This window comes from Xyrauchen texanus, chromosome 26, assembly GCF_025860055.1.
Source record: "Xyrauchen texanus isolate HMW12.3.18 chromosome 26, RBS_HiC_50CHRs, whole genome shotgun sequence".
NCBI classification, from domain to species: domain Eukaryota; kingdom Metazoa; phylum Chordata; class Actinopteri; order Cypriniformes; family Catostomidae; genus Xyrauchen; species Xyrauchen texanus.
Window position 1 is genome coordinate 38,990,712 of NC_068301.1, and position 25,552 is coordinate 39,016,263.

The window sequence follows — 25,552 nt, forward strand, 5'->3', positions numbered from 1 at the left end:
GCAAATAAAATACAGGCGTTTATTGAGCCAGAAAGATGAAAATGAAATCTGTGGAGAGAGAGAAACAGGTTGTATTTTCTTTTCTTTGCAGGACATACCAGCAATATAGAGTGTAGGGCTGTTAATCGAAATAATAAACTAATTTTAATTGAACTACTTATAATATGTGCTGCCTCAAGATCATACAGCTTGTTGAGGAAGAGGTGTGCTATAGGTGTGCTTTCTCCATAGGGGAATTGATTTTTAACAGTAACTTATAAACTTTTAATACAGATGTACTGTGAGCTCCGAGATTGTTAATCGATGAGATATGCTTTTGCTGAAGCCATCAGTTTGCGTTATTTTAACGTGTTAAAAATTGTGTTTAATAGCTAAATTACTGGTGAAGAACTACACTACCCATGATCCTGAAGAAAAAAATCCACCACTCAGAGAATCGGGGCAAACAAAGTGCACAAAAATAGCTCTGCAGAGACTGCCCACTATACTGTGAATGACGCAATAGAGTCTCTCTCTTTACATTACTTATAGTATATTTGTATCTGAATATTATACTTTAAATATATTGTTTCTTTGCTTCTAATCAACAACTTTAAATCGATATTTTCATATATTTCATATATATCATTATATTGTTTTTGTTTCAATTATGTTTTTCGCATTGCTTCTTGTGATTGTAGTTCATTCCCTCATTAAAGATGTTTAGTACACAGTCTTGAACCTTTGTCTTTTTGACTAATTTTCAAATAAGTTTTTGCATCACATCAAATTTGTAATGTTGTGATTCACCTCGGAGCTCGTTAGTTTGTTTTTTTTTTAGGAAATTTGCATAATACAATTATGGATGGAAATATCAAGATGCGAATAATATCTTCAAAACAGGCAAAAATACATATACGCATGCTTGATCTGAATATGATTGGATACAGCATCATTTAAAATCAGTAGTTTTCAGTTTCAGATGACATTGTAGAAATGTAGTATTCACAGTCAGTCATGGTATTTAATGAGTGTTATTTCAATGAGTGAAAGTGTGAAATATCAGGACTGTTACTTAAGTGAGTAGTATTCAGCTGGTCATGTGATTCTACACTGATATCACTACACTGACTGGAGTCTTTATTTTAATGTGAGTGCTCATGATTTGCTATATATATTGTAAAATTACAATTCGTGTCTTTAGGAGTTCAACTTTTTTAATGAGGAAAAAATTACTGAGTTCACCTTTAATTAAAGACGCATGGGATGGAAATGGTGCTATAGTCACAAATTGTTTTTGCAATTTTCAGATTTTCTTTGCATGAATTAAATATGCAGCTTGGTTGGAAACATAGCATATGCCGCATTTACCCACTCCAAAGCACACATAAAAGAGTGAACAGTGCTTGGTCGCTTTACATGCTGGGCAGTCCAAGTGGGCAGTTCTTGGCCAGAATCAATTCCATATTGTACCAGACTTTATGCTGATAGTCAAACGTCTTGTTTGCTAGGCTATGGTTCAGTGTAGGGATGGTTACTTTGTAAATATATTCCACTACAGATTACAGAACACATGCTGTAAAATGTAATTTGTAATGTATTCCATTAGATTACTCAAGGTCAGTAATGTAATCTAAATACTTTGGATTACTTCTTCAGCACTGGTAGATTGTTTCTGTCAGTACAGTCAGACAAAATACACATGTTAAAAATACATTCTCTGAAAAACATAAATATCTTATGCAGTGTTGTTTCTATAACAAGATTAATCAAATTAATCTTGTTTTAAGGATTTTTAGATATTTTTACAGGAAAACAATACAAAAATTATTATCAAGAATACAATTTTTGCCCTAATATCAAAGATCTTACTAGAAAAAATTTTAAATTATGATCCAACGTGAATTTTCTTGAAAAAAGAAATATGATCGTGTCTGGGAACATGTGCGTGTAAAATGGCTAGAAATAGCATTTTAGCTTAGCATAAATCTGACAATTTACACAGAATTATTTCTATTTCTTCTGCTCCAAACTTACTTCAAACTTATTCTCTGTCTGCTCGTATGAATGTAACACATCATAAGAAAGTGTTTCACTGCTGTTCAAATGCACTTTGGATCACATCATTTATATGTAGAAATGTTTTCCATCTGAAAGGACTAAATATTAAATGAAACAAATGACAATAAAATGCAAAGTAATCTCTTCAGTAATCAAAATAATTGTTTTATGTAACTGTATTCTAATTACCAATGTAGTGGATACTGTAGTGGAATACAGTTACTTAGATTTTGTATTTTAAATACGGGTCCGGGTGTCCGATTTCAGATTTGAGGCGATTTCAGTGTCAAAGGCAGAGTTTCACAGAACTTCGCAATGTTTTAAATACGTTACATGTATTAAGTTACTCCCCAACCCTGCTAGGGTTAGACAAACAGTGAATGGATCCCAAACCCTTTTTGAAACTTCTACTGGAGCTCACAAACACCGTCGTGCCACACTGCCAGGATTTCCTCTGCACATGCATTAATCATGGCTGCTCGTCTCTCGCCCATTACAGCTCATCAATCTCCGTTTGCCCAGCGCTCCGGTGGGGGGGAATCTTATGAAGATCTGATTAAATATGTAAGCACCTGATAATAGCAGCACATGCCAGGCTTCGGAGTCAATTGTCTTTAATGTGTACAGGCTCTTGTAAGTTTCTAAGAGATTGCGGTCAGGGCTGAAGGTCACAAATGGTCTGGTGTTTTGGTGATTTCATCTAACTTACAATGATTTTGAGTGATATCGAATGGCTTAGCGCTGCAAACATAGTTTTACTGGCTGATACAGCTATATATATATATATATATATATATATATATATATATATATATATTTTTTTTTTTTTTTTTTTGTCAACTTTTGTAAATATTCAGTATATATATATATTTATTTATTTTAAATTCTTAAAATGGTGATTGATTTTTTTCTCTTTTTTTTTTTTTTTAGCATAGGAGCATCATTTCAACGGAATAGCCATTATTGCCAAGAAGACTAATTAAATGAATGGTTTAGTTTTTTTTTTTTTTACAGTGTTATTCACAATTAATTTAATTCCATTTATATGCACCAATATTACGATGAATAGTAATACACAGCAATGTTTCCCTTCATATATGTTTACTAAAACATTTCAAATAAGACAGAAATATTCAGCAATAAAATATTTTTTTACAGTCATTGAAATGGATTGAATTTACCAACTCTAATGATGATTTTATCAGAAATACTAGTAAACTTAACACTCTCGTACAAGTGAGATGTGAGACAACGGATGGCCAAATGAATCAATGCTCCAGTTCACAATGTTGCATAATTATATATTGTCAGTAAAATCATCGCAAATACAGTATATTGTGAATATTTGACATATCGGCCAGCAAAATTGGGAATAGGTGAAAAATCCCGCCAGTGAATCTGATAATATTATATGGTTCATAGCAACATAACTGTCGCATTTTTCTATGAAACTACAATGGAAAAGGCGCGAACGCCCATGTGACACTCGAGGGTGTGTGTGTGTGTGTGTGTGTGTGTTTGCGTGTGTGTGTGTGCATGTGTGTGTGTGTTTGAGAGTGTGTGAGCAGAGCTTCATGGCTTTAATTAAGGTGGAATCAGAGGGAGATCTGTGCAGCCGTGATAACGAGCCTCATCTGAATTATTAACGAGTGCTGCACCCCCCTCCCCCCTCGACGTGAAATCCCACACACACACACACACACACACAATTAAACAATTCCAGAACATGCATGGAACAACACACAAGTAGTATCGAACCATATAACTGTATAACACTGTAGTGTTAGTATAAAATATAAAGTAGAGACTGTATATATATATTCATCAAACATTGTCAAACTGGTACTTTCTCCAACCTGGTCTCATTCAATGCATGCGTCAACACATGGGGTTGCCAAGTGGAGTCAAATCCCTCTTGCAGATTACAGGGTTTTTTTATTGCCTCAATTTAGTCTCACAGAGCCAGACTTTTGACAATTATGCCAATGCCAAGTCTGGCCCACTTTGCCGCTGATTATATTATAAAACGTCCAACCACAGTATGAAATTGATGATACCACAACAATTTGTTTACATAATGTCTAACTAACAAACGTTTGTAGGGACAACACCTAAGAAATTAGTGTAACATATGTGAAGACTTTGTGATGTGAATTTCTTAACTATTGATGATTTCACAGACAAATCGGAATCTACTTCTTGGTAATCTGGCTTAAAACTAATTCAAACAAAACTCCTGAATATATTTAAAAGATTTCTGCAAACTATCCAAATCCAGTGGCTTGTTCTTCTTTGGAAGTGCTCAGAAGGGCTTTTTTAATCTGAGTTATCATATTTTTAAACCCCGCTTTTAACCACAAGCAAAGCAATGTTTCACACTTTTCATTTTGAAAGGGGGTAAACACTTTTTATCCCGGGGTTATGATCATGTGTTGCTGGGTTTACCCTACATTGCATTGCCAAAGGCATACAGTGGGAATGATTCAGTGTTAGAATGTTACAGAAAGTTGCTTTGCAACCCACAACCAACAATATAATGCCATGGTGCTTAACTTATTTAATATTCATGAATTGATTTCAATCACAGATATGCGATTCGCTGTTTATGTTATCCATCTGTGAGTAACCGGTAAAATGTCAAACAGTGACTGCAAATGTGAAAACGTATCGGTTACCTAGCGTAACCTCGGTTCTCTCTAGATGAGGGAACGAGTATTGCGTAAGCTAGCTTACGCTACGGGAAAGATTCATCTTTTCTGAGATATTGAAGCCAAAAAATTATCCTTAATTTTTGTATCCATTGTCAACGCAGTGCGGCAGCTGCAGACCTTGAGCGGGCTATCTAGCGAGCTCATAGGTTGCTCTGCGGCAACTGCTGCAGCCTATAGACGAGCTTGGGCTAACTCGCGATCCAATGAGAGGCGTCCGCGCGCTCACTGCATCAAAGCCCGCCAAAATGGCCGTGACTAGAGTGCATATAAGCGTAGTTCGTAGGCTGGAACCCTGGTTTTCATTGACTGAAGCGAAAAGTCGCCGTGGCGCGAAGCACGGCCGGCTACGCAAATACTCGTTCCTCATCTAGAGAGAACCGAGGTTACGCTAGGTAACCGATACGTTCTCTTACGAGAGGTTCTCTCGTATTGCGTAAGCTAGCTTACGCTACGGGAACCCATTGTCAACGCCGTGCGCGCCAAGCATCCACTGTATGAGCCCCAGGGAATTAAGGGGGACCCGGGGAGCCCTTATGAGTGGGGAAATAATATTTGGCCGGCAAGAATGCGGGTCATTGATTGTGTAATACATAAGCACATAGTGGGAAGGGAACGACAGAGCGGCGGTGCCGGTCTGTGTGGAATGTGACCCATCAGTGCAGCTCATCAGGGGAGCTGTAGCGTATTAAACCGCTAGTAGTTTTGCCTGCAGAGCGGGCACTTCCATATTGTAAAATCTGACAAAGGTGGAGGGGGGAGTCCATCCCGCTGCCACACATATGTCGTGAATGGAAATCCCGCTGGACCATGCCCACGAGGATGCCATGCCTCTAGTGGAGTGAGCCCTAATGCCCAACGGGCATGGCAGGTCTGTTGACGCGTATGCAGCAGCAATAGCGTCCACTATCCATCTAGATAGTGTCTGTTTCGAGGCGGCGAGACCTTTGGTGCGCCCTCCGAACGAAACAAAAAGCTGCTCAGCGCTCCGCCGTCTGAAAGCGGCAGAGCGCGCAGTATACAATCTCAGTGCTCTGACCGGGCAAAGGAGATTGGCGTCGCGTTCGCTATCGGGTGCTGGCAGCGCCGATAGGGAAATGACCTGTGCTCTGAAAGGAGTACCGATCACCTTGGGAACATAGCCGTGTCTAGGCTTTAAAATGACCTTGGAGTCACTTGGTCCAAACTCAAGACACGCAGCGCTGACAGACAGCACGTGAAGGTCTCCCACACGTTTGACTGATGACAGGGCAGTCAGAAAAATGGTTTTGAGTGAAAGGTATTTCAAATCCATGGATTGAAGTGGTTCGAAAGGGGGCTTTCATAGTTTCGAGAACTATAGAAAGATCCCAGATAGGAACCGATGGGGGCGCGGGGTTCATCCTTCTAGCTCCCTGAGGAAGCGGATGACCAGCTCGCTTTTACCCCATGACTGACCGTGCAGGGGTTCAGCGAACGCCGCAACGGCCGCCACATACACTTTGAGCGTGGATGGGGATCTGCCCTTATCCAGCAGCTCTTGTAGGAATACGAGCAGCGACGACACCCCACATGTCCGCGGGTCCAGGTCTCTGTCGGTGCACCATTTTGAGAACACAGACCATTTTGACGCATAGAGTCTTCTCGTGGAAGGGGCTCTAGTGTGTATGATGGTGTTTATTACTCCTGGCAAAGCGACGGGTAGTCGTTGATCACCCACGCATGCAGCGCCCAGCGCTCTGGGTGGGGATGCCAGATTGTGCCGCGAGCTTGAGAGAGGAGATCTGCTCTCACTGGGATGGGCCACGGCGCTGTCAGTGACAGCCGCGTAAGCTCCGGGAACCATGTCTGATTCTCCCAACGCGGGGCTATGAGGAGCACCGAGTGACGCTGCTTCCTGATCCTCTGCATTACCTGTGGCAATAGCGAGACGGGAGGGAAGGCGTAAGCGGGCGCCTGGGCCAGTCCTGGGCCAGCTGCCCTCGCTGAGAAAAATATTGGGCAGTGAGAGTTCTCTTTGGACGCAAAGAGGTCTATCTCTGCTCTGCCGAATAGGTGCCATAACGCCTGGACTGTTTGAGCGTGCAGGGACCATTCCCCTGGGGGAATATTGTCTCTGGACAGTCTGTCCGGGCCGCCGTTCAGGTGGCCTGGCACGTGCATCGCCCTCAGCGAGCGCAGGTGGCACTGGGACCAACTCAGTATGCGTTTTGTCAGATGGAAGAGGTTCCTGGATCTGACACCGCCCTGACGGTTTAGGTAGGATACCACAGATCTGTTGTCCGAACGGACCAGGACGTGGTGACCCTGAATGACCGGGAGAAAGCGCACGAGCGCGCACTCGACCGCTATCATTTCCAGACAATTTATGTGAAGGAGCTTTTCCTGAACTGACCATAGGCCGAAAACCGGAGAGCCCTCGCGAGACCGCGCCCCAACCCGTGTTGGACGCTGCCTGTCGAGATGACTTTTCGGTGAGATACAGCTCCCATTGTCACTCCCCGCTGATACCATTCGGCCACTGTCCAGGGCTGCAGAGCTGATATACAGGTCTGAGTCACCTTGATGGGCTGGCGGCCTGTGGCCCAAGCCCAGCGAGACGCCGGGTGTTTTAGCCAATGCTGAAGCGGGCGATGTGCAGTAAACCCAGCTGAAGTACTGCTGCGGCTGAGGCCATGTAACCTAGCACTCTCTGGAATTTCTTCAGAGGCGTGAGGCTGTTCATCTGAAAAGATGTGGCTAGTCGCTGAACACGGCGCGCGCTGTGTAGATAAGCTGAGCCGTCATTGCCACGGAGTCTAGTTCTATTCCAAGGAAGGAAATTGTCTGACTGGGCTGTAGTGAGCTCTTGGTCCAATTGACTGCAAGACCCAAACTGTTCAGATGGCTGAGGAGAACTGCTCTGTGAGACAGAAGCTCCATATGTGACTGTGCCATAATCAGCCAGTCGTCCAAATAGTTCAAAATTCCCAAACCCTGACTCCACAGGGATGCGAGCGCCGCATCCATGCACTTCGTGAAAGTACAGGGTGCTAAGGACAGGCCGAACGGGAGGACGGTGTATTGATAAACCTGGCTGTCGGCTGAATCTCAAGAATGGCCTGTGACGGGATTTATCTGAATCTGAAAGTATGCATCTTTCAGATCGAGAGAAATAAACCAGTCCCTCTGGCACATACGCGAGGAGTTTCCTGATTGTAAGCATTTTGAACGGTCTTTTGCAAGCACCTTGTTCAAAACCCTGAGATCTAATATGGGTCTGAGGCCGCCGTCTTTCTTGGGAACAAGAAAATAACGGCTGTAAAGCCCCGACTCGCTCAGAGAGGGTGGCACTTTCTCTATGGCCCTTTTGCACAGAAGGCTTGCTATTTCTGAACGAAGCATGCACGCTGCTTCCGTGTTCACAGTGGTTTCGAGCCAGCTCTGAAGCGAGGAGGGCGGCGATCGAACTGTAGCAAATAGCCCTGTTGTATTGTGCTTAACACCCACTTGGATATCCCTGGAATAGCTTTCCACGCTTTGAAGCGTAACGCTAGAGGGTGAATGGCCAATTTGCTCTGATTGCTGCACACAGAGCTGAACAAAATGTGTGAGCTGCTTAGTGTGTTCATGCATGATTGCTCGCAGACAGCATGAACAGGCTGTTTTGTGAGTGACTTCCGATTGGAATGAATGGGGAAAGAGTCACATCTGTTACGTGATGCGCAAGCATATTCATGGGCACGGGACTTACACACAGAGGAATGTTTGCTGGCCGTGTAACAGAGCGGGCAGAGAATGGGCGCGCGCATTTATTGACTCTAGCGCCGAGCGGTTCGTAACCGCTTTATGTGAGCGTGCTCTGGTGGGGACACGAGACATGCAGTGCTTGTGTGCAGAAGTGAACACTGGATTGTGGGCACATTTTCTACACATAGGGCTGGTCGTGTGACAGAGCTGCCAGAGAATGGGCGCTACGACGCATTTGTGGGCGCTTTCATTGACTCTGACGCTCGAGCGGTTCGTAACCGCTTTATGAGAGCGTGCTCTGATAGGGGCACGGGATGTGTTATGCTTGTGTGTAGGGGCAAACACTGGGTTGTGGGCACATTTTCTACACATAACACATGTTTGCTCTTTACAAGATTTATTTGGGTCGCCGGCTTGTTGGCTGCTAAATTCACCACTGTAGTAGCCTGAGAGAAGGGGACTGACAGGGGGCAAAGCTTTGACGGTGGTCCGGCCGCGGTGGGACTGAGCCGTCGTTTGTTCAACAAAGTTAGGAAGACTTTGGTTGCTCTGGTTTCAGCGTTACCTGAAATCGAGGCCCGCGGGGGGGCGGCGGTCTGCGGCGGCTGTCTGAGCGCGATCGAGGGCGGCCGCCCTGTCGACGCTGAGAAGTCTGAGATTGTTGAGCTGGGCGCTGTGAAGAGGCTCGTGCAGGAGGCTGATCACGTGAGCGGCCTGCAGAGGAGCTAGCGCGACGAGGCAGAAAGAGATTCATGGCTTGTGTGGCTTTTTGGACCTCTGAAAACCGGTCAATGATACCACTCACCGCGGAGCCGAAGAGACCGGATGGAGAGAGCGGTGCGTTGAGGAACGTAGAGCTCTCTGCTTCTCCCATGTCGGCTAGCGTTAACCACAGATGTCTCTCGGTCACAGTCAGCGCGGCCATGCACTTCCCTATACCTTGGGCTGCAGCTTTGGTAGCGCGGAGGGCGAGGTCCGTAGCACTCCGTATGTCTGCAACCGCCTCTGGATGCCTACTTTCCTCATCCCACTCCCGCAGAAGGTTCGCTTGGAGGATCTGTAGGACGGCCATAAAGTGCAGAGCAGATGCAGCTTGGCCGCCGGCGGAATAGGCGCGGCCAACACAGGCGGAAGTTGTTCTGCAGGCCTTAGACAGGAGCACTGGTTTAGACCGCCATCTCGCGGAGGGCGGGCAAAAGGTGTGCTGCTACCGCATCCTCGACCGGAGGGATGGCACCGTCCACCGAGCAAGAGAGGTGGAGACGTGGGATCGGACCCTGGCCGAGAAAGGCGCGTTCCATAATTTGGAAAGCTCGGCGTGGAGTTCCGGCAGGAAGGGAGCGGCCCGGGTAGCGGGTGCTGCGGGCGGCGGCTCTGTAGAAAGCAGCCGTCAAGTCTGTTGGGTGCCTGCTCAAGGGCGGTGACCACTCGAGCCCGAGGCGGTCGACGGCCTGTGTGAGGAGGCGTGTTAGTTCCCTTCGACCCGGCGCTGGTCCTGCTGGATTCCTGGGCCGAGGAGGAGGCGTGTGAGCCTGACCACTCCTCGCTGTCCGAAGCCATGATGGAACAGCCCTTATCCTCCGCTTCTTCGTCCGAGATGGCAGCAGAGCAGGGGAGGGTGAAGGCGATGCTCGAGGGATGGGCTCCGGCGAGGCAATCGCTTCTACCATTGTTTCCGGCAGCCTTTGAGAGCGGCGCTTTTACTGCGCGGCTGAACGGAAGGCGCGCGGCGCTTCGGTCCTGAGCGCCGAGTCGAGCCCGCAGGGTCGACATCGGCAGCTCCTCGCAGAGATCGCATCCGCCGGGCGCAGGGCGAGCTCTGCATGCCCCAGTCCCAGGCAGAGAGCGCAGATGATGTGGCGGTCTCCGTGCTGAGAGGAGCGGCATGAGGCAAGTGAGCGAGGCATCTAAAAAGACGCCATACTTTTGTGAAGTTCTTAAGAACTAGCTTGCTTTTAAAAGGATACGTCGCCGGATGGCGTAGCTCGCAGGATGGCTGAAGGTGGCGAAGACGGCCGGCTTCTTCGAGCGCTGTCCACGCTTGCTTGATGCCCCTCGAACGGCGACGCGGCTTCCAGTTCAGTGATGCAAAGAGCTTCGCTGAAGAGATGAAAATCAGGGTTCCAGCCTACGAACTACGCTTATATGCACTCTAGTCACGCCCATTTTGGCGGGCTTTGATGCAGTGAGCGCGCGGACGCCTCTCATTGGATGCGAGTTCACCCAAGCTCATCTATAGGCTGCAGCAGTTGCCGCAGAGCAACCTATGAGCTCGCTAGATAGCCCGCTCAAGGTCTGCAGCTGCCGCACTGCGTTGACAATGGATACAAAAATTAAGGATAATTTTTTGGCTTCAATATCTCAGAAAAGATTAATCTTTCCCGTAGCGTAAGCTAGCTTACGCAATACGAGAGAACCTCTCGTAAGAGAACTGGTGTTATGAAAAGATAGTATCGGTTGAGCAACCGCAAAATTTGATCACACTTAAACAAACTTGTAAATGTAGTTGGTTATGTAATCCACACTTTAAAATCAGGGATGTCCAGATACACATTTTGGGAAAACGTTTATCTGGACCAATACTTGCTTTTTTGAACTTGCCAATATGATACCTGTTTCTTGTTCAATTCATCCAAATTATTTATCAACAGTTTATCATCAAAATGAAATGAAAATAGAACAATAGTTTTCAACATAATATTGTATTATTTGTATCAAATGAAGTGCTTTTTTACAACCCTTACAGCACAATCCAGATTATTTTTGTCAAATAAAGTGTTGCATACAGACCATCACAGATGTGAGATATTACAATTAGTATTGATTTATTATTATTATTACTGCTACTACTAGTAGTAGTAGTAGTACTAGTAGTAGTAGTAGTACGGTGAATATTACATAGCTATACAGTAGTGATATATTTCTGTCGTACTTTTTTTTATTTAAATTGAGCTTTTATTTTGGTGGAAGCTTTTATTTTGGAGTAAAGCCCTTTCTGTTTCTATGTATTATTGATGATAACTTCTCACCTCTGGAAAAGCAGGTCGCTACGTTACCCAATATGATCATTAAACCGCAAAATTATGCTATTTAATGAAATAAGTATGTAGTCTGTATGTGCCTTGCGCTACAAAGTGAATTAGCGCTCTGCTCACTCTCTGCTAGAAACAGAGTGCACAATGCACTACGGTGTTTTGTGTGTATGAGCCAAGGAGCTCTTAAAGATATGAGCATCAGCACAACACCAGTTTCACACATTCACAAGCAATTACTTTTGAAGTGTGCAGCACATCAACTATATACAGTATTGATCTCATTAAATCGCAGCCTTTGCATTTGAAAAATCAAACTAGGATATATCGTGATTTTAATGTGTGCACTTAATGTTTACAAATTACATTCGTATGTCAGATGGTATAGTTTATTTGGTATCTCAGTATTTTTATGAGCACAAGTATAGGTAAATGAGCGGGGTATCGGACACAATTTCGATACCAATATAGGTTTTGTGACATCCCTAGGTAAAAAGTATCGCCTTACAAGTCACGGAGTAGCCGACCGCCCGGATGTGGGGAACAGCCGCCGTCCGCGAGGGACGGGACCGCCTGGAGCGATGGAGTTGCTGCCAGGGGCAGAGAAGTGTCCCGTTCTGTCTGCTGGGGGTCGAAGGTTTGACTCCGGTCCACCCAGGGAGGAGCGGCTGTCATCCGCCTGAGAGTGTGGAGGATTGAACGGGGACCACACAACGGCGCATCAGAGAACCAGTGAGTGAGCTTCTTCTCTCTCTCCTCTCTCTCTCGCCCTGTCGAGGGGGGAGGGGGGGTACGTCATGCCGGCGGCGGGGCCGAGCGGAATGATGGACACCTGAACCCCAAACAGCCTGATGAGGTGAGCGAAAAATAAAGGCGACTGGAGACAGCAGCTCAAGAGAGAGAGAATTACGGGCTGCTGCCCTATATGTGTGTATCTTTTTATTTAATTAAATATTATTTATATTGTTAAGCCGGTTCTTGCCTCCTCCTTTCCTTTGTACCCCCCTTACATGTAGGTGTAGTAACGTGATTCTATGAGACCAGGCTGTAAAAGGCTGCCAAATCCGAAGCGTAGCAGCAAACTGATCAAAATGGAGCTTGATAGTTTCAAATGTTCTTGCCATTTTTGTGTGTTTAATCTGCATCATGTGGTCCATGAATGGTCGTCAGCATGACTTTTGAGGTTGAGACTAGCCTCATGTAGCCCTTGTGATCTTTCACACATACACTGATGCCTGCATTAATAACTCCCATAATAATTTATTTCTATATGCCAACTTATAAGCTATTTATATTTTGTAATTATTAGTCTAGAACATCCAGCTTCCTAACTGCAAAGCAGAAGATCTCTGCCAGAGTCATGCCCCCCGAATGATCCTCTGGATACCAGACTTTGTGGCACAGTCTTTGTGGTCATAACAATGGCAGTGTTTCTCCAGAGCTGAGGGCATCCAACTGAACCACAGCTCTGGCCAAATAGCCTGGCACATAGACCTGCCCCGTATCAATGCCAGGCTGGCCAGCACTGCCACAGTCTGGGTGGCAAAAGAACCCAGTTCACTATTAGAAAATTACTGCCACTATAGCTCATGTTCCTCTATTTCTCTATTTCATTACTCTTTTCATACTGTTTACCTAATACTCTCACATTAATGCAACCTGGTCTCATAGAATCATATTACAATACATACATTTGTGCAAAATTATTTTTACATAGCTCGTTGTACGTATCAAGGCAGACTGAGGCACTACAACAACAGTGACTTTTATTCACTTTCACACAATTCACGAGTAAAACGGCAGATTATCATTTCATGAACACTTACACTTACACACACAATGCAATCTTATGACATCTAAACAATTTTACTATAGCACATGATCTGTAAGACGATACATTTTAATGTTTGCATTACATAACAACTACATTTACAAACTTGTTCAAATGTAATCAAATTGATCAGTAGCTCAACTGATAGAGTGTTGCACTTGTAACGCAATAGACCAGGGTACAAGTCCTGAAGACCATGTGACTCGACATGTGAGACGAATATTTAATAGATTGCGTTTTTCATCTCACATTTACTTTTCTGACACTGCCGGTTAGGTTTAGGTTTAAGGTTTAGGGTAGGGATGTTGGTTTTGTCAATTTAAAACTCAATAGAGCATAACCCATTTAACCCTAATCTGCTTGGGGGAAAACATAATTCGCATTTTGTGCCACACAGTTTAGGGCCGCGATACATGTAATGAACCATGTCATGTAATTTTGCAAAAAATGTTACAGTCGGGTAATTTTCATGAGATATGGCTGCATTAATGGCAGGTATTGTATGAAAGCCACCCTTCTTTCATATGTTGTTATAACTGCATATTACTGCATTATAATACATTTGTAAATGTATTATTAGTCAATAATGAACCCCTTTGTAAACCCTTAACAAAGGAAATCATTGTAAAGTGTTACCAACATTTCACATCAAATTCTTCCAAGACCAAATGATCTGATCTATCTATTTATACTCATTTGAACTCTTACTCCGTCATTAAACCAGTTGTGTCTAGTTTTATTTGCATTTGTTATTTTTGTATTTTTATTCGAATTTTAAGTGAAAATGATGATACATGTTGAAATTAAACATAAATAAGAACCCTGTGAAGTCTCCAAACTATGAAAGAGCAACCTCTGAGCAATGCATTTTCACCCTGGGTAAAGGTATAGATATAGATAACATCTTTGTGTCTTGATGAAAGTATGAACTATTTTCTCTCGTCTTGACGCATATGCATTAACGGTGAGCCCCAGCATGTAACCGAATAAATCAAAGACAAGCACAATAAATACTTTGGAAAGATTGAGGAAATCTGATTAGTGTTTTCATGCATCTAGGCAGTCACGATCAGTAACAGGATGTGACACACTCTTGGTGTACGATTATATGAGATGCCTCACATCACTGGGCTCATGTGAAAACCTCACGCTACACCACAGAAACGCTGAAACACTTTTAAAGAATGAGAACGTATAAGAAAAACACTTCAACACTGCATCCCTCCCTGAACCACAAGCCTTGGTCATTTGCATGAGCAGTGTGTGTGTGTGTGTGTGTGTGTGTGTGTGTGTGTGTGTGTGTGTGTGTGTGTGTGTGTGTGTGAGTGCGTGCGTGCGTTTGTGTACGTACATGCGTGCGTGTGTGTGTGTGTGGAGCATTCTTATGGGCCCTCCTGCCCATCATACGACATTAATCCAGTCTTTACAGCAAATTGAGGCCTATTAATAGCAGCTAATTGATGCCAAAGATGGCAAGGATGGGTGTCCAAGCCAGGCCAGTCAAGAGACACAAAACCGGCTGCCACAGTTGAGATGAGCAGTTCTCAGACGGTATTACACAACAGCTATTAAAAAGTGCTTTTAATGGCACACTCTCTTTCTCTCTCTCTCTCTCTCTCTCTCTCTCTATCTGATGTTTCTCTGCTCCAAACCCCACCTGATCAAATCCCATTAACAACTTGCCTATGGTGTACAATTCAGTTTTTAAAGATTCTGTAAATATAATGCCATGCAAAGACAAAACATTCAGAGAAAACTTATCTAGATTCAAACGTATATAGATTCAGAAAAATCTTTCTGTCTGTCTGTCTATCTGTCTGTCTTTCTGTCTTTCTGTATGTCTGCCTGTCTGTCTTTCTGTCTGTCTGTCTGTCTGTCTGTCTGTCTATCTGTCTGTCTTTCTGTCTTTCTGTCTGTCTGTCTATCTATCTATCTATTCATATTTTGGTAACACATTACATTAATGATTGCTTTAAGTGTTTATAAATGGTTATTAATGACTAATAAGTCATTTATAAATGCATTCTAAATCATTGATGTGTTTATTACAACACGCAGTTTTTAACCAATACCAACTCAACACAATAACCTATTTTTGCTGGATTGTCAAAAAATCATGAATTAGGGCACTTTAGGATTTTGATTAGTGTATTTATTAAGTATTTATAACATGAACGTAAAATGCTCAATATTAGGCTGGTATTGCTTGAAAGTCGCCCTTTTTTCACATGTTATTGTAACAGCATATTAATTATTAGTAATGTATTTTTAAATTAATTAGTCATTAATGAAGCACATAAAACGCTTTTATTTTTTTTTGTTTTTTTAGACAATCTATCTATCTCTCTATCTGTCTATCTAGAAATGTATGTGAGTGATAAATGAGATTCCGTACATATGGAAGTAAATATGTGTGTGTTTGTGTACATATCTGTGTATATTGTTTGTGAGCTCATGGCAAACGTGTCAGAATTAAATGCGCATTAAAAAACGATGCCAACTGTTCCGGGGCCAACATGTGTGAGCTTGTGGGTCTGTTTTCCACAACCTTATTTTGATTGAATCAAGTTGTTTTTCTCCATTTTGCCTCCTGCCAGCCAATCAAATCTCTCGCCTTGTTGCGGAGCCTTATGGGAACATATGACTGACATCCAGCTGTACATCCATGGGCAGCACAAACAAGTCATAAGGAATTAAAGCAGATTTAATTTCATTTTAAAACTAAAGGCTTAAGATTAGTTTAGCCCCACTCTTTGTCCTCTATAACCTATGAGAAAACAAGGATCTAGCGAGAAGTAAATATCCCATTTAGAATTATTAAAAAACGGACTGCCGTTGTTATTGCTGTTTTGATGATGTCATAAAAGTGTGTATCAACTATTGCACACACTTTGAAAAACAAAAACATTCCCAAACAAAAGATAAAGACAAACAAGTCTAAGCCATCCTTTTAAACCCAGTTTATAGTACAGGTATTTGTATTAAAGAACAATATTTGCTTAAAAATGGGTATTGTTTTAAGAACTATTTTAGGGATAATTGTGTTCATTGCAAGTTAAGTTCAATCGACACAATTTGTGGCATTAATTAATTATTTAATTTTTACTTGACTTTTCTTTAAAGAAAGCACAAATGTGTGTTCCAGTGAGACATTTACAATGGAAGTCAATGGGGTCAATCTGTAAACATTAAAATACTCACTGTTTTAAAAGTATAGACACAAGACATAAACAATATATGTGTAAACATGATTTAGTGTGATAAAATTGCTTACTAATGTTTTTTGTGTAAAGTTGTTTCCAGTTTTACAACTTTGTAAACGCTTTACAGTAAAACCCAAAAATACCATAAAAACAACAATTGAAACAACGTTACAGCTCAAAAAATACACAAGTTTTAACAGAAAATTGAATGTAAGTGCTTTTATAAAATTATAAGCTTCACATTTCTGCCTTTAAACCCTCCGAAAATGTGTCCCATTGAACACAGATTTGTGCTTCTTTTTTTAAAGAACAGGAGGGATGTGTCAAAATACGTTTTGTGGTAATCAGTATTATTCCACAAATGCTGATTGGACTTAACTTGTATTGAGCCCGGAACATTCCTCACAAATTCCACTCTGAAACAATGTATTAATGTTCTCAAAAAGATGACATAAAACATGTAATTTATAAAATGATGTTCTCCTGTTTTTTATTCTGTAAGGATTGTCCCAAACTCAACTGCCATGAGTTTTTGAAATCTCCACATATTGGGAATGTTTTGAACATTGCCTCACATTCTGGATGTTTTCTGAATTGGACCTGGCGATGTACAGTGTTTGCCAGAAAGCCGCAAACCAGGGAAAGAAATAGAATTAAGGGGGAAGAGAGAGAGAGAGAGACAGACAGACAGAGAGAGACAGACAGACAGACAGAGAGAGAGAGAGAGACAGAGAGAGAGACAGAGAGAGAGCAAGAGGGGGGAGGGTCCCTTGGGTTCTGCATGAAGCATGTGTAGTTGAGAGCATGTGCTTACAGTTCAAAATATAAAATCTGATCTAATTAAAATCTTTCAAGCATATGACATAAAAATGAACAGCTGAAACATCCAGCATGTTTTCTTGGTACACCAACCAATGTGGTGCAATTATGCGGTTGCATTTGCCTCACTAAATAACACTTTTCGATTATGTAATGTTTTAATTACAATTTTACACCGCCTATTTTATTTCCCATAGTTTTGGGGATGGATGTCAGGACTGAAGAGGAGACAGAAGAGGGGAGGGAGGCGTGCTGGAGATCTTACAACAGACAGACAGGCGTGCGTGCGTGCGTACGTGCGTGCGTGGCCGACGCCGGAGCTGAGCGAGCGGGGAAGATGACCAGATCCACTCTTGCCCCCCAGGTGACCTGCCTTCTGTACATAAGAACGCGGCGCGCGTATAGAACGCGTGCATAATCAACGATCAATGCCTTAAAAACGCCCTTGTTGCGTCATAAATGTATAATATTTTTCATTTATAATAATGTAAAGGCGATACAAAGCCTAAAGAACTTTGAACTCTGAAAACAATGAAAACATGAAGCATTAAGCCATAGGTTTTCCCATCACAAAACCATGCCATGACCCTTTGCATTGGGCATGAGCGGTCACATTGAGCCATCATTTTGTACCTATATGCAATGAACACACAAAGCGCGTGTCATGCAGTTATGATATTTCTAAAAGTGATCATGTGGCAACTGTACCTTCCATCCGGCGGAGCTATTGCTGTCTCCTTTATCCTTGAAATAGGGCACAAATCGCACCATCCAGTCATAGATTTGGGATAAGGTGAGCCTTTTTTCGGGGGTGCTCTCAATGGCACGCGTGATCAGGTCCGCGTACGACTGGTTGCCCCACGCGTTTCGTCGCGATGACTTGGATTTGCGCAGCTGCCCGGCCACATCCAGCGCGGCGCCGGACATGCACGTCGGGGCGGCCGCGATAGGAGCAGGGGCACCGGCTGGATGCTTGAACTCCGTCGGCGCCCCTCCGCTTCGGCACACCGGCACGTTACACGGCTCCACTTTCACAGACGCCAAGGGCAGCGCTCGGTTCTCCTCCTCCGGACACGGTAGCGGCCAGGTGCATGACCTCGGGCGGCAGTGCGGCTCATAGTCCGCGTCCAGATCAACCTGATGCGCGTCTATGCCGCCGCTCTCCATCATTAACATGCTGCTTTTGCGCGCCAGGCAAGGTCAATAGAGAAAATAAAAAAACAAACGCGCCCTTAAAAAAAGGATGGGTGTGTGAGACTGTTATCCTTGTCTGTAGTCTTTTACAGCAGAAGGAATACGCGAATATCAGCAAAAGCACCGAAAAGACTGCTCATTCTTGTTTAAAGGTAGTCTACAAAACGCGCAAATGCATCCAATGCATCACGATGTGCAACAGTCTTTCTTCCATATTACTAAACAATTCAGTCGGGTGTCCATAAGGCTGAGGTGCTGAAATCACACACCCATAATAGTGAGCCGTGCCAAATCGAAGTCTTTTACATGCAAAGTCCCCACAATCGCGCGCTCGCACCAACTGTTGATCTCTCTGACAGACAGACTGGGCAGCGCTTTGTAAATCTCATCAAAAAGGGCGAATCAGTTTACTTCCTCTGGAGTCTGGCCACAGGTTCCGTTTGTCTGGAGCTCTCCAGTCCCTTTATTGTCTCCTGCAGATTTGTAACCGTTTTTTTTACGCGAGCACAGTCACTATTACTGATAGTAGACACGCCGTGAATGGACCTGCGGAATTCACGCGCTCGAGCCGCGTCGTTTCCACATAATACAGACCCCGCGATTCAAAACCCCTCCAAAAAAACAAAAAAACAAAGAAAAGAAAAACTCTCTTTTTTTCGTTAGATAAAATATTCAGACGAACAATCCTTCCACGTTGGTTCACGCCTGTTTGCAGATGACTAGACCTGACTAATGCTGCTATCAGATAATTGGCCGGCGCGTGAATCAAGTCACTCCCTCTAGAACAGGTTTATCCGGGGGCGCGCATCTTCTACCACACAACATTCATGGCTCTTGAGAAAGATTCACATATAAGCATTTCCATTAGCCTATGTGTGTGTGTGAGTTATGACGAAATTGACAAGCAACGTAGTCTATATTGGGGAATAACCAGTATTTTGAACATAATATCTGATATTCCCATACAGAAATCTAATATATGGCCATAGAAGAACATATACTGTATAATTATGTATAATTAATATATTTTAACTTATATGTACATATTCAAACTCCACTAGTGAAACGGTAATTGTTATATCAGAATGAACATATCTGTTCAAATGTGTATTTTAAATATATGGCCATATAGCAATGCATTGATCATTCCTGTTGTTGTATTGTAGAATGTGTCGGCGTTTACAGTATATTGTGAAATGCAATGCAACCTGTTGCACTGACAGGCACGGGAGGGGATGTGACCAGACACCGTAAAATCAGCGACCTGCACTGACCGTGCGGGCTCTTAACGCTTGTTTTACTGCCCACATTACGTTAGTTCCCCTGACAAAACACTCCAGAGGAACCATTCACGGATGAATGTCAGTAGATAATCTCCTCCCAACATCATATTATCCTTGAGAGACACTGAAGCGCCAAAACTGTCTGCCAAATGTGCTTTGGCTACGGGAAGGGGGGGGCTATATTTCTTTTGGGGATGATGGTTATTGGCAAGCGTTTCCTGTCATCCGTCCCCTGTTCACTTGTCTATGAACAAGTGCGGTGGGCGGGTCGCGAGTGAATGTGACATTCCGTGTGTGACTCGCTGATAAATTGACCGAAGGGGATTCCGCCCACGCCGCGAGCCAGAGCGCGCGTATCACCTTCTATTTAATCCGACAGGCGGGAGGGACTCACAGGCGCGCTCCCCCTCCAATCAGCGTGCTCCTTCGTGCGCTTCTTTGCGCTCATTGGCTGTTCTGCGGAACAGGTGGGAGGGAAGGATGTTAATGTGTAAAAGCCATAACCCCCTTTTCTTGTGGAAAATCCCCCAACGGTGACGTAACGGTGGACCATTGACAGCTGGTCGTCAATGGCAACCTAATCCTCCGATGCTCTGTAGTGGAATGCTTTCATCATGATTAAATGCTGCTTTTACAACACAAAATGTGGGAGAGAGAGAGAGAGAGAGAGAGAGAGAGAGAGAGAGAGAGCTACACGCAGAGGGAGGTAGGGATAAGAGAGAAATGTTGTAAATGAGAACAAACGGAGGTTTAATTCACAACACATGGGCCTGCGGTTTTGGAAAGAAGATTTTTCTGTACCGCAGTGAAGTTGTTACAGGAATGCGCCGTGACTCGTACAGTGTGGAATGAAAACACGGAACGTGAGCCAGTTAAACCGATTTAATGTTGTATTCCTCTCTGCTGTGAAAGAGACCTGGGGCAAAAATCACAAGACCCTATGCTGCTTGACAAAATCACAGAAATTGTGTTATGGGGGAGACAGGGCAAGCTGCCAAACAGAAAACTTGTCAAAAAAAGGTTAACCTCCTGAGAACCCCCCCCCCCCTAAATTGTGACATTTAAATTAATACCAAGCTAAAAAAGTCAGATTATCAGTGATCATCCAATCACTGCCAACCATGTTAAAATAAAATTCAGCATGACAAATTCTGAATATATGTACTGATTCCCATTGTCCAATGTTTGTCAAATATGTTGAGTGATCCAAACATCATCTGCAGCCTGAAACTGAACTTTTGATGTTAGGATTGAGTGCGCTTAGCTCCATAGTAAAGCTATAGGATGCTCCCTTGCTCCCTAATTAGTGATGACCTTCAGTGTGCTGTCTGTCTGCACTGGTCTCAGAACAGTTTAAAATGCACTTTATTTTCATCCTAACTCCGTATACAGCCTCTGAAAGCAAAATTTTCCAACATTTGGATGCATCCATTGATTCTCAATGTGATAATGTGAGTTTGACAGTGTGGCGTTTCACATTAAATTGATGACATTTTTAAAATGGCATATCGGATGAAACTAAAGACTCAAATATTTGAACTCAAACAGGTTACGATGTAAGAACTTAATGAGATTTCTTACCAGATGTAGTTTTGTTACCATTTCTCCCAAAGACAAACGTTTTGGGTTGTTTTGTCACATGACTTGGTGCATCGAAAGTGTAACCATTTAATGGCAGCCTAGAGTCTCATGAACTGAGATCAGTCAGTTTAAATCAGTATGCATATAACAAAGCCAAAACGTTATGTCCACGCGTGTGGATGCAAGGTCTCAGGAAGTTAAAAGTAGGGATGCACCGATACTAGTTTTTCTCTTCCACCATGTGCCTCACCAGCCTGCACAAATGCAGATGCACAAATGCAAGAGTCAAATGGACTACTTCAGTGGTTGACAGTAACGAACATGACTAACACGCAGTATCAGATTTGGATCGGGCTCGTCGGACCGATTACCGATCCATCTAAAAACATCAGTATCGGAGCCGATACCAATCCAGGTATCAGATTGGTGTATCCCTAGTTAAAAGTCCAAAGTCCAATTATATATGGAGCTAGATCAATGACTAAAGTATTTGAATATGAATTTTGTTTATTTGAATTCTAAACATTTGTCATATTTATCGAATATTTATCTGAATAATTTTGTGTTGTATTTAAAAAATGTGTGCTTTTAAACAGTGGATTTGTCTTTGCTTTGATTTTTTTATGGGTCAAATAGATGTAATATTCAGATCATAAAATTAAGCTTCACATTTTCAGATTAAGAAGAAATTCAGAACTCCGAATACAAATATCACACACTGTTTCAATAGCTGTTTTTCCACTATCATGCCAGTGCGAGAAAGGGTTATCAACTGGTCTGCTGGGGCCAACAGCCTCGAGCTGCGAGACCAAAACCGATTCGCATTTCCACCATCGGGCCGATAGCCCCGCAGCATTGCCCTAGTACCGCCCCTTAATATGCAGATATGGTGCCAACGTAATACACTGCGCCCATTTCACATGCAAGAGGGATTCTCAAGCTGAGATAACAGACCCTAGAGACTAGCTAGCCCTCGAAATGAACACAGATTTGTGCTGTGTCCACAATTGTTTTTCCCCAAACCTGAACCATTATGCGCTGGAAACACAACTTCGAAAGTTTGGCAAAAATATACTGAATCAAGTTTTTGTTGTGCAGACGTGGTTGATCTGATGTTGCACATTTTCATCAGCCCAAATATTACTACTGACCAGTACTGATGATTCTCATTCTACATTGATCTGTTGAGATAAGTTGGTAGCTAGATATTGAAGACTTTAAATTTGTCTTTTTCCCTATTGTGAAGTCACGGAGCCAAACCAGTTACTTTGCCAATACATTTTACATTTATTAATTCTTTAGTTATCAGACATAGGAGAGAAAGTACCATTTTAATTATAATGGTGTTATGCGATTGTCTTATCTGCCTTTCCCATCTTTCTCTTTCTCATCTTTCTCGGTCTCGCTTGGTCTTTCTCGTCTTTCTCTGTAGAGTTACATTTGCAGGGTGTATTTAAGCATACCATAGCAGTTTAAAATAACATCCCTTCCCCTTATAATGTAAAACACACGTAAACACATGCAACTTCAACTCATATAAGGAAAGCTTACTCATACAACCTACATAAAGCTTACACATAGCTGTAAGAATACATACAAGACACATGATGTAAAAGCACATATGCAACCTTGACTTATACAACATAACTTAATGACATCAGTTTAATAATGTAATACAAATGATCAGTAATGCCACTAGATGATTATGAATATTAATAATGATTATTAATGATAGTTGCAACTAGCATGTATATTTGCTCTCCAGTAGCCTGACTAAATGAGTAAGCACAGACTGCATTCTTGACATTAGGACAGACCTCAGCTACACCTCAGAGGACAAATACACAAATGATCTGCAAAATTCATAATTATAACATAACCGGAATAAATGCACTTGACCAAAAGTGCTTTGATTACATTTTGATAATAACATTTACTAGTAAATGTATTCAATTCATCAACAGGCTATCTCTTCAACTTCTTATACATTTTTAGGTTAAAAAAATCCCATAATGGTCTAAGTGAGGTCACTACAGGAGATGAGAGTGGTGACTCATGCTTCCCTGGCAGGTCACATTTTGTCTCTTCACCTCCCCATGGACATGCCAGAACCTAAATATTCTGGTCCCCAAAGGCCCACCACATTCAAGGCCCTTCCCACTCACACAATGGTACTAATTTTCTTTTCTTTCATCTTATTGTTTAGGTTCGGTTTCAGTTGTGTCAGCCATTCTTGTCTTCAGCAGGTTACAGTTCTGCAAACATACTTAAACACATCGGATACCGCCCCCCCCACCCCCAAGTGCAAGTATGCATTTCCCCAGTGAGCCATCTTGCACGGGTGCTATGCAAGGTTAGGGAGGACAAGGAACATGTCATTCTGGTGGCCCCCTACTGGCCCTCTCGGACTTGGACTGGCCGTCTCCCTCCCTGGCGAATTCCCCTGAGGAATGATCTTCTTTCTCAGGGACGGGGCACCCTCTGACATCCACGCCCAGACCTCTGGAACCTCCACGTCTGGCCCCTGGACGGGAGGCGGAAGATCTAAGTGGCCTACCAAATGCTGTCATAGACAAGATCAACCAAGCCAGAGCTCCCTCTACCAGGCAACTTTACACCCTGAAGTGGCGCTTGTTCGCGAATTGGTGTTCTTCCCGGTCTGAAGACCCACAGAGGTGAAGGTGTATGTTGCCGCTATTGTGGCCCACCAGAACACAGTAGACAGCAAGTCTTTGGGTAAGCACGACTTTACCCTCCTGCCGTCTGGCAAGAGGTACCGAAGCATTCGGGCCCTCATGGCCAGACTGTGTAACAGCTTCTTCCCCCAAGCCATCAGACTCCTCAATACTCAGAGACTGGTTTGACACACACACACACGTGTCCTGAGTTGCACTTTAATTACTGTCACTTATAACTGTCTGCTACCTCAATAACTGCTATGTGCATAGAACACTATCTCATAGTATGTTATGTTTACGTTTTTAGAAACTGTCATCTTTTTGCACTACTGAGTACTGGTCGGCGCTGCACTGTGTCTATTGTCCTGTTGTCAGTAATTTGTTGTACTGTCCCGTACTTTGCACATGTTTGCACGTGAACTTTATATAGGTATATATAGGTATTTTATATAGGTATTTTATTTCGTTGTGTTGTCTCATGTGGTCCTGTGTTGGTCCTTTGTTGTTTTTATGTAGCACCATGGTCCTGGAGGAACCTTGTCTCGTTTTGCTGTGTACTGTACTAAATGTATATGGTTGAAACGACAATAAAAACCACTTGACTTGACTTGACTTGACTTGATTATCAGGTTCCTTAGAGGCGCCTGGAGGTCGAACCCTCCAAACCTGTTCCCCTCCTGGGATCTCTCAGTGGTCCTCTCTGGCTTTCAGAGATCCCCCTTCAAGCCGCTAGAATCAGTTGAGCTCAAGGCCCTCTCCCTGAAGACGGTCCTCCTGATCGTGCTCGCTTCCATCAAGAGGATCGGGGACCTGCAAGCGTTCTCTGTCAGCGACACCTGCCTGGAGTTCGGTCCGGCAGACACTCACATCGTCCTAAGACCGCGACCGGGCTACGTGCCCAAGGTTCCTACGACTCCCTTCAGAGACCAGGTAGTAAACCTGCAAGTGCTGCCCCGGGAGGAGGCAGATCCAGTCCCTTCGTTGATGTGTCCAGAACCCGCCCTGCACACTTATGTGGAACGCACGCAGAGCTTTAGATGTTCTGAGCAGATTTTGTCTGCTTTGGGGGACAGCGGAAAGGGAACGCTGTCTCCAAACAGAGGCTTTCCCACTGGGTGGTTGACGCCATAGCATTGGCCTATCACACCCAGGCCGTGCCCGCCCCCTTGCGGGTTCGAGCACATTCGACGAGCACAGCAATGTGTTCTTCACAAATCCGTACACTGAATAGTCACCAAAGGCTATCAGACTAACCAGAATGTCCAACTGCAGACAGCCCTCTCATACATTCCTTGTGAACAAGAATCTACACTCAATCTAAAATCATATCTGTGTGATGGATGGGTAAGGCTATCTACTAAATTATAGAAAGTTATCTATCATGTTTTTTATTACATGGGAAAATCAACAAGCTAGAACTTATCTAACTAGCAGGCCAGTTTCGAGGCAGGTCTGAACAGCATCAAAAAAAAGGT

General features: G+C 43.4%; 1 protein-coding gene across 1 annotated transcript in view; it reads right to left on the bottom strand.

Annotated features, from left to right (window-relative positions):
• LOC127620384 (forkhead box protein O3-like) overlaps window positions 1-19,222 on the bottom strand; it is a 53,009-nt gene extending 33,787 nt beyond the window's left edge. The window contains exon 1 of the mRNA XM_052093604.1: window positions 18,050-19,222. Within this exon, the coding sequence (XP_051949564.1) occupies window positions 18,050-18,517 (468 nt within the window). The 5' untranslated portion in view covers window positions 18,518-19,222. The remainder of the gene's footprint in view (window positions 1-18,049) is intronic.
• Between the last annotated feature and the right edge of the window lie 6,330 nt (window positions 19,223-25,552).